The sequence below is a fragment of the Formica exsecta genome, unplaced genomic scaffold (assembly GCF_003651465.1).
Source record: "Formica exsecta isolate Colony F162 unplaced genomic scaffold, ASM365146v1 scaffold614, whole genome shotgun sequence".
In the NCBI taxonomy this organism is placed as follows: Eukaryota; Metazoa; Arthropoda; class Insecta; order Hymenoptera; family Formicidae; genus Formica; species Formica exsecta.
Genome location: NW_021853375.1, coordinates 1,347,073 through 1,357,703, shown reverse-complemented (window position 1 = coordinate 1,357,703; position 10,631 = coordinate 1,347,073). Strand labels below are relative to the sequence as shown.

The following is a 10,631-nucleotide window of genomic DNA, read 5'->3' as shown; positions in this document are numbered from 1 at the left end:
ATATATATATACACATATACATATATATATATATAATAAATCAAAGATATATGCCTCGCTATAATCGAGTGAGAAAAAGGGATGCACAATGAATATGCGAGGTGGCCTAAATTCAGCTGAGCAATGTGTGTACGTGTATATATATGTATGTATGTATGTGTGTTATTTCCGTCAATCAATCTCGAGAGAATTCATCTTAAAGGCGAATCTCTTATAACGATACAATCTTTAATCCACGGTATACGATAGCAAATTAAAACTCTGTATGAGAAAGCGTTGTGTATATATATCTCGTTACGCATATAGAAGAGATGAAAAAAAATATATATATATATATATATATATTTCTACTTAGAATTCGGCTAAAAAGGGTACAATCTGTCAAGCAAATATTTATGGGACAAACAAATAATATCAATAGATAAAGTACGCGATATGCTTGAGGATGAAAATAGTATATATATATGTATATATAAGTATAAATAAAGCTACAAACAAAATGCATAAGCTACATGTCCTGCGGCTTTCACTGATAATGGTCGCTGCTGGCTCATCGTATTTGTAACTAATAATATCATGTATATATATATATATTTTCATATATATATATATATATAATATGTAATCATCTCAATATAGAATTTCCAGAATTACATAGTCATTGTGCATCCTTAAAAAAACAGAAACTTCATTTTTTTTTCATGCAAACAATAAATACAATTTATCAAACTATGTCAGTATGAGATAGTATATTCAAGTATGTATTAAAATCTCAACACTGAAATGTTTAAGATGCTAAGCATGCACTGAGGGTCCACTGCAAAGCTGCGATATGTTTATGCTAGCACTCTTAGTCTGTACCCGCGTATAAGATCGGATAACGTGATAGTATGAAATTATTAATCTACTTGGCATATATCGAGAAATATAATTCAACGAATGGAGAATGAAAGAAATAAGAGAAATGGAAAAAAAGGCATAACGATGTTTATATAAAATAAACTTTTTGGTTTTCATAGATCTTCTTTGGCGTGTGATTACTTCGTAAAGTAACGCATGCAGTAATTATATAAAAAATGAAGATTAATACTTTCTTCTAATGACATCGGCATACTCTTTTAACGCACATCTCTTTTTTAGATTATTATCATTATTGTCTTGAAGATATTTGATCATTGATAAATTTTCAAAGAAATTTCGTAGCTAATTAGAATAGTCGATTAGGAATGAAATTAAAAATTACAAAAGTCAATCCAATCTTGTATATCTTATACGTGATAATTGACTTAGACTGTAAAATATACGTGAACCAACCGTAAAAAAATATTCGTAAATGAACGACGGTGGAGTAACATTTCGATCGTACACGTTATTGGCATGCTATCAAATATCGGTAACGGTAAATTGTGGATTCAAACAATCATGAAACTTACCGTTTGGAGAACTTCGAGGATAATTTCGAGAAGAAGGACGGCCTTGCTAGAGGGCTAATCGCATTCGTGTCCTGCGTTTGTGTGTGACCCTGAAAGCATGATATATTTGTGTTAAATTAGTGGTATAAAATATATATAGTAAATAGTGCTGTCGGTATAAACCGGGCTATCTCTCTACACCCGGTTACTCTCAATTAATTTCCGAAATACCAGGATATTAACAGCACTAGTATATAAATATGCCAAGACAAATCCTCTTATCGATCTTTCCTTTTTTTCAATTGCAAACTATTTTTTTCTTTTTATGAATACTCACCTGAGTGTGATTTCGCTGTGCTCTATTTTGGCCAGAATGAAACGTACTGCGACTCGGTACATTCCGTGGAAACGCTGGCGTAGTGGCTGTGGCCAGTCTGTTGCTCGCGCATACACCCAAGCTAACAACAGACGATGGTCTTTGTTTTAGTAAGGGCTACAATTGTATGATAAATATATAAAGGCTGAGACTTATCGGTGACTTTATAGTTTTATGTGTACTACTGGCAATTTGCGGAGAGCATATACATTACAATTGGTACCCAATTGATTAAATTTAAGACAAGCTGTAGCGTCAAGATGCAGAAAAACAAGTATAATAAGATAAATTGTTATTCAATTGCTATGCGTATCTATTTTTGGAGATGTTGTTTTAACCAAGCAAGCAATTTATAGCTCACAAATGAAGCTTAGCATGTAGAATGTAGACGAAGCGAAATTCATAAGAAATTAGTTTATATTGATCGAGAATATGCGACAAGTTAGAGACGGACGCAATATATTTCAATCGTTTGAAATGTAACTGCACATGCTTTAGAAACAGATGATTTCAAGAGTACAATTGTGCTATTCGTGAGAGAAATACATTTGAAATACCGCAATCGCGTGATCAGTAGCGAGATTATAATCGCAAATGGCGATGAATGGCTTATAAATATATATAATTGAACTATATGCGAATTATATTCGATATATATTTATAATGTGATTTATGCACAATAATTAAATATTTCTTAATTAATAAGCTATGCTTATTATGATGTAGCGACTCTTCAAAGATAACGGAAAAAAATGTAGAACAAAAAATATATATAGATGGCTATTCGTATACTAGAAATCAAAATAATCAATATAGAATAAATGTTTTCTTAATCAATTGATTATGATGACATACTTCTCAAAATATATCGTTGCAATATCCTACATGATTAAGCTCACTCTAAAATAATCAAAGTCATTTTAAAAATTGCCAAGTGAGTGAAGAGTGTAAGCATGGAACTGTATAATGAACAAATGAGATATGTGTCATTTAACGATGCCGTAATTAAGCTTAGATGATTTATGTACGAATAAAGAAAAAACTGATGTAATAATTTAGTAGAGATCTAGCAAAATTTAATTCATGCAAATGAGAAAGAGAAAGGTAAGAGAGAAAAAGAGAGAGAGAAAACCGAGTAGAAAGAAATGAGAAAATGACCAGAAACTATCCTAGAGAACCTATGTGGACAATCTTTCAAGTAGAACATACTCGCAGAGATAGCACTATTTTGTTTCCCCGAGACGACGAGTTCCCTCGTAATCCGCTCCGACTATATTCACGAGAAGGCTAATGCAATACCTCAGATACCTGGTTACCCTAAGAAAGTTAGTGGCCCAAGAAAGAAGTAAACATAAACGAAAGAAGAGAAACGCATATATCTGAAATATACTTTATAAATGTGCAGGAATAAGAGTATGCACAGGTTATTTGGTTCTTGTATTAGAGGGACATTGTGGGGGCCTGTACCTCTGCCTAAGGGGGTCAGCGGTGGCGAGTAAGGAGTTGTGGGCGTTGCGTGGTTGTGGGTCCAGTAGTGAATGGTCGCTGGGGGGTACACCACTTGAGGAACGGTGACCTGCGCTGATGCTCGCAGACTTGGTGTGACCCCGCGTCGGTCTAGTGCCCTCGCCCAGGCTGTGCACAAAACTAATCAGCAAATCGCCGGATTGCCCTATCTTCCACGATTTAATTCTACTTTCTTTCTTTCTTCTTATACAATAATAATAAAAGAGTAGAATTTTCTCAAGACTATATAGAGAGAAGCAACATGAGACAAAATTTGAGATTTACGAAATTTTCAGACATCGAAAATATATTTCGTTATTTATGTGCACGATATGATAATGGATTTTTCATCTCTAGATAAAGTTAAGGGATTAGTATCAAGAATTTTTTGCCCTCTGCTTATGTTTCAAGTTTTAATGTTAATTTTCATTTATCGTATATCGCTAAAAAATAAATAAATAAATAAATATCTGATAAATTTATTAATTGTTCTTTTTAATAATTTTAAAAGATTTGCACACATATATAAATGTATAGTAGAGTCTCGTTAATTTTAGTCCTTCAGGGTGGTAAAAGTAAACAATTTCTGGAAAACAAACATTAACAAATTCGTCCGCAGCGCGAGCTGCTCATTTTCCGTATTATATTTGTATGCAATTGCGTACACAAAACTGTCGCCTATCACATAATCTGTCTATTATAAAAAAAAGGAGATACGATACATTTTTATTTGTAAAAATACGTGTAGTGGACCATCAAAATTAACAAGGATCAAATTTGAGGAGACTCCACTATACATGCAAAACATATAGTTCATGTATTCTGTAGAAATATATTTTTTTGTAACAGATACTCTCATCGAAAGGGATGTAAAAGGAAATAAGGATAGAAGGAGGAGAATGAAAATACTAACTGCTGCAGAGCTAATACAACCTCGCGAAATGCTCGTACGATAAGAGAAACAAGAAAATACGATGCTGTAAAGTAAAGATGAAAAAAATGTATGATGATATTAATGAATGTGTCTAAACTTCCTTCTCGACTAGATATCCACTATACATGCAAAACATATAGTTCATGTATTCTGTAGAAATATATTTTTTTGTAACAGATACTCTCATCGAAAGGGATGTAAAAGGAAATAAGGATAGAAGGAGGAGAATGAAAATACTAACTGCTGCAGCTAATACAACCTCGCGAAATGCTCGTACGATAAGAGAAACGAGAAAATACGATGCTGTAACGTAAAGATGAAAAAAATGTATGATGATATTAATGAATGTGTCTAAACTTCCTTCTCTTAATGTTAATTTTCATTTATCGTATATCGCTAAAAAATAAATAAATAAATAAATATCTGATAAATTTATTAATTGTTCTTTTTAATAATTTTAAAAGATTTGCACACATATATAAATGTATAGTAGAGTCTCGTTAATTTTAGTCCTTCAGGGTGGTAAAAGTAAACAATTTCTGGAAAACAAACATTAACAAATTCGTCCGCAGCGCGAGCTGCTCATTTTCCGTATTATATTTGTATGCAATTGCGTACACAAAACTGTCGCCTATCACATAATCTGTCTATTATAAGAAAAAGGAGATACGATACATTTTTATTTGTGAAAATACGTGTAGTGGACCATCAAAATTAACAAGGATCAAATTTGAGGAGACTCCACTATACATGCAAAACATATAGTTCATGTATTCTGTAGAAATATATTTTTTTGTAACAGATACTCTCATCGAAAGGGATGTAAAAGGAAATAAGGATAGAAGGAGGAGAATGAAAATACTAACTGCTGCAGCTAATACAACCTCGCGAAATGCTCGTACGATAAGAGAAAAAAAAAAAACGAAAACCAAGCACACGTCCAATATCCCATAAGAAGTAAGAATACAGATAAAAGAAATGTAACTAAGAAAATTTCGCTATATAAAATTTTGTTTCCTTTTAATAATATCTAAATATTCTCTATAATTTAATAATATGTAGATTTCCTCTTTTTGCGCAAAATAGACCGTATTTCTCGAGTAAAAATAATTGGATACCACTATACCTGGGTACTTCGTTGGTTCTTTCGGTAGATGAAGATGATGTTTTCGCTTGATCGTAGGAGATGGTGCTACGTCGACCAACAGAACCAGGAGCAGGTGAGGTAAGTGGTCGACCACCACCTACTCCTGCATTCATTGTGTTGCTCTTGCCTACCCTCGTTTTACCACCGGGACTTGTACCCACGCCTAGAATGAACATTGTCACTGCAAGCCTCATTAGATGTGGTTCAACACAAAACAAAAAGCAACATACTTCAAATTATTAAACAAACACGAAAACAAATTATTAAAGGGTCATGAACTGAAAATGCGTGAAACGTTTAACCTGCTTCCATATTAAACGGAAAACTTTAGAGTAAAGAATAATGTTAAATGATTGTATGACTTTTTGCACATGTCAACATGTAACAAAGACCATAAGTAATTATATTTTAGATATATATGGCAATGAAATTGTGACAAAAAGATTGTGTATTCAATCTTGCAAACATATAAGAAACAGGCATGACCAACTTGACATTAAGGACATGTAGAATTAGAATCTTTAACAACATAGCTATATCAATTATATATGCAAGAATGTATGATTTATGAACACTAAGTGATGAATAATAAAAATAACCGGACAAATCAATGAAATTAATTGTACACTTGATAAATATTAGCTACTGAAAGGAACACTGCGACCTTATTCAAAGCAACCTCATCCAAAGAAGTATCTTTTCGCTGAAGCATCACGAAGTAAACATAGCATGACAAATAATCGAATAATATGTTCGTTGACAAGAGCTCCTCAAAGTTTTCTTCAACAACAAAATGAACTCACTGGTATCTAATTGCCCAGGCGGTTGACTGTTTTTCGGTGCAGAGGGCCGGCTTGCAGAAACACGAGCGCTATTTTCTTTAATCGTAGCTGCGTCCACGGTATTTTGTCGTTTAAAATTGCTACCACCGCTTCCAGTTACAGCTGCGCCAGTTACCGCAGTCGCGTGATTGTGATTCGTTGCATTACCCGGACTTGGCGCGCCTCCTGATGAAGAAAGAAAATTATGTAACAAAAAAGTCTTTGTTTTCAGACACGCACAGCATTTATACTACTAATAGATGTATAACAATTTTGTCCTTTTTTTGTTACCATTTCAATGACATATTGATGACTATTAGGATATACAAATTTAGTTTAACAATGTAATTCATGTGTTACTACAACTATTAACTACGGTTACTATCTCTTTCGAACGTAAATAACACAGAAAGTTTGTTGCACAAAATTCACAGAATTTCCGATCACAAAGAGCACAAGCTGTCTTTTGTCTTACCCCGAAGTTTGGCAAATATCCTTTATCCATGTTTGTCGTCTGACGGTAAAGTTTATAGACTGCCATACCATATATTAAGAGTTACAGTTAAAATACACGGGTAAATAACACTTACGAAGAGTTTCACCACCAGACGAGGCCCGTCTACTGGGTTTTGGATTGCTAGCAGAAATACTTCTGTGAACACCTCTGTGCGATGGGCTTTGTACCGCGCCACCTGTTCCCCCGCTGCTGCCACCTCCACCACCCGAGCTGACTTGTGGTGGAATGTTACGCAGCGATAATGAACTACCCGACCGTGATCCGTCGCTTTCAGGCTGTTAAGAGATAAAAATCCACGTGAGATTGATGTAAGAAAGAATTCAGAAAGATGCTGTTATAAATATTATTATAAAGTTGATATATCCTGCACTTACATCTGTCGTTTTCCTGCCTAGAAGCAAGTACGTGGCGAATACGTCATCGTACTTCGCTTGTCCTAAGGAATCCTCTATCTCGCTTCGAGTGTATCCCAAACTGGCTAGGGCCTCTGAAATGTTAAGACGCGGCGACATAGTCATATCCACTAAGACATTTTCTCAACATTGACGCAGCCAAAATTAATTAAAAAAATGCAAACGAATCAAGTCGAGAAGCTCGCTACATATTGTTATCATAACAAATATACTATTTAAAATACATTGAATTCTTAAAAATTACTTGGTCTCTTCATCGCCTTTACGATGCACAATGTCCGCATTTAGACACTCGTTAAGGGTAAGTCGGTGTTAGTTCGTTTTTAATAAAAATTTTAGTATTAATTATAGAATTTTATTTCACGATTAAGTTGTTCTTATACGATAATTAAAAACTAATTGAAATCACTATAATTGAAATCACAGATACACACACATGAATGTAAATATATCAGATCAAATAATAATTCGAAAAACAAACTGTAGGATGTTTTCACGCTGTGGGTTGTCTAAGTAATATTAAGTAAGATTGATACATTTCGTTAATATACTAATACTACTAACTAGTCATTATACATTTTAAACTACTCTACAAAAACACCCAATCATGAACGTTTCCTATATTAAAAAGTTACATCAAAATCCATTTTATTTAACCGATTGTGCAATTTATCTTATTATTATATTTCTTATTATATTTGAGATGTTGCTGTTTATGTAGATCAAAGAAAAATGAAAGGATAATCTCTCTCAAGTAATCTCGCGCAATGTAGGAACATTCATAACGAGTGCGATATTAAACGTAAAAACGGTAAGTAGTAAGTGTTATGTACATACTGGCAGACTCACCTATCCTCTTGTGGTCTCTATAATCGGGTTCAGGTTCTAAGTACGGTTTTAATTCGTCATCTTCGTATCCCATGTTCATCCATTTGTCCTTCATTATATTCTGCAATAATAAAGAGATGGTCAATTTGATTTCTTGAATACAAATCGCGCGTATTTAAAAAAAAATATAGCATCGTTAAAATACCAATTAATATTATCTTGTAAGATGATAAAAAAAACTTAAAAATAAAGCAAAACAATTCGAACCTGATCATCACATACCTCTAGTGAGGCTCTCTTCGTCGGATTGAGCACCAAAAATTTTTTGAGAAGATTTTCACAGTCGGTGGACATATAAAATGGGATCCTATATTTCCCCTCCCTCAATTCCCTCAACGTCGAACCATCGAAAGGCAGTGAACCGGATACCAGTGTGTACAGGATTACGCCTAACGACCATACATCGACTTCCGGGCCGTCGTATTTCTTTCCTGCAAAACAAGAATCGATTGAGCGTGGATTAAATTTAAAAAATTCGTAGGAAAATTCGGATGAAATGACGTCATTTCCTCGAAGAAGGAAAATTCTTTACCTTGAAAGAGCTCCGGGGCGGCGTAAGGCGGCGAACCGCAAAATGTATCTAACTTGTTACCGGGTGTGAATTCATTGCTAAAACCAAAATCGGCGATCTTGATATTCATTTCACTATCGAGCAACAGGTTCTCGGCTTTCAAGTCCCTGTGAATAATCTTTTTTTGATGGCAGTATTGCACAGCAGAAACGATCTGCCTGAACTTCGCCCTCGCCTCTTTCTCCTTCATCCGACCATGCAGGACCAGATAATCGAAGACCTCGCCGCCGCTGGCATATTCCATTACCAGGTACAGAGTTTTTTCAGTCTCGATTACTTGGAACAGTTTTACTATGTTCGGATGATCGAGCATCTTCATTATCCTGACTTCTCGAAACAGCTGTAATTGTCCAATATGCATCAGCATGAATCACGTAGTTGGAGTTATGGAAATATGCGTGTGTGTAATTTGAAGAATCTCTTTTTGTCAAATTATGACAATACAATATGACTCGAGCAATGATAGCTGTATGACTGTGGTCTTCTTATGAAATTATTAGCAATCAAGTTAAATGACTATGACGACTAATAAAAAAATATAATTACGCACAATTTCTATCGCTACATCTGTCTAATCCTATTTTTTAATTTTTGCGCAAAAGAGACAAATAAAAAAACACAATACAACGGCGAGAATGTTACCTTTTGAAGGCTACCAGGATTCAATTGAGTCTTATCGATGATCTTGATGGCTACTTCCTTTCCCGTGGGTACGTGCTTGGCAAGTTTCACCTTGGCAAAGTTACCCTTGCCGATGGTTTTCAGTAATTTGTACTTGCCGATGTGAGGCTCCTCGGAGGTTCGACTCCTCGAAGAGAGTCGACCTCCGGTACTCGACACTCCTACGCCATCCCCCGTCTGTAACAAGCAAAAAATCGCACGTCAATGAATTGTGCGGACAATCTTATTGCTATATCAATGATAGTATGTAAAACGGTTTCGCGAAATGTTGCTCTTACATCACACGAGACGCAGCAAGTGCTTTCTTTTATATACACAGATGCCACAACATACACACAAATATATTTAAATAAATTATATAAATAATTTTTTGACTTGTGTACGTTTCTCATATCGTGATTCTATACTTTTGCGCAATATCAATTGTACATATCGAAAAATGAAAAATAACATGTATATGTATATATAGTTAATTTAACCTTTCAAAAATATATTTTAATTATTAACAAAGTAAAATTAGCGATTAAATATATGTTATAATATATGTTTAAAACAAGAAATATTATTATATACAAAATTTAGAGCTAACGTAATATAATTCTACAGATAATCTAAATCTGATAAATTAGAGATGATTTGGAATGCTATACGCAACGTGCACATTAATATTTATTTCAAGGAATGAGAGAATGCTATGCGAGAAGTTGTGTCGTAAATAGCCAACTATTTTAGAAACTCAGCGCGGGTCGTTTATCTTGAACAAAATAGAAAAAGGAAGAGGAAAATTGATAAAGTCGGGATATCTAAATACGAAGCCATGCTCGATGAACAGAGAATGTGCTTGTGAATTGTGTAAAAAACATCTAGAATTTGTACCACTGCCTAAAAATAAAATAAAATGAGATGATTTGGAATGCTATACGCAACGTGCACATTAATATTTATTTCAAGGAATGAGAGAATGCTATGCGAGAAGTTGTGTCGTAAATAGCCAACTATTTTAGAAACTCAGCGCGGGTCGTTTATAAATTTGCGGAACGGGGTACGGGAAATACGGGGCAAGTGCTCGTTAAAAGCACGGCGCGCATTCCTCGAGAATACGAGGAATCTCTCGCGAATCTCTTTCCGCGCGCTCATTTATACGCGTAAACGCGCGTATACGCACGTGGCATATCCGAGATGCATAGCGGTGATGGCGTCGGCGACAGCCACTGTCAATGGAATTAACTAAACCTCGTTAAAGTGCACCAGATACAGGATTGTTTTGAATGGAAAACGCGGCCGGGTTCTTTCGCGTTACTCGCGAGGGCGGATCGCGCTTGTGTCGCGTCGAAAAAATTTATATTTATTTATTATATTTATTAT

At 34.7% G+C, this 10,631-nt stretch overlaps 1 protein-coding gene across 18 annotated transcripts in view; it reads right to left on the bottom strand.

The window, feature by feature from the left end:
• The window catches only part of LOC115242601 (serine/threonine-protein kinase MARK2-like), a 94,447-nt gene that overhangs the window by 10,260 nt on the left and 73,556 nt on the right, over positions 1 to 10,631 (bottom strand). For 8 of the 18 annotated variants that reach the window (XM_029819003.1, XM_029819019.1, XM_029819020.1 and 5 more), the window contains 11 exons: positions 9,228 to 9,443; positions 8,547 to 8,925; positions 8,237 to 8,445; positions 7,964 to 8,075; positions 7,088 to 7,200; positions 6,787 to 6,988; positions 6,179 to 6,382; positions 5,355 to 5,580; positions 3,256 to 3,423; positions 1,750 to 1,870; positions 1,434 to 1,522 (listed from right to left, as the gene is read on the bottom strand). In XM_029819003.1, coding sequence (XP_029674863.1) covers positions 1,434 to 1,522; positions 1,750 to 1,870; positions 3,256 to 3,423; positions 5,355 to 5,580; positions 6,179 to 6,382; positions 6,787 to 6,988; positions 7,088 to 7,200; positions 7,964 to 8,075; positions 8,237 to 8,445; positions 8,547 to 8,925; positions 9,228 to 9,443 — 2,039 coding nt within the window. Of the gene's footprint in view, positions 1 to 1,433; positions 1,523 to 1,749; positions 1,871 to 3,255; positions 3,424 to 5,354; positions 5,581 to 6,178; positions 6,383 to 6,786; positions 6,989 to 7,087; positions 7,201 to 7,963; positions 8,076 to 8,221; positions 8,446 to 8,546; positions 8,926 to 9,227; positions 9,444 to 10,631 lie in introns of all 18 variants that reach the window. The other 10 variants (XM_029819011.1, XM_029819017.1, XM_029819014.1 and 7 more) reach the window with 8 other exon arrangements.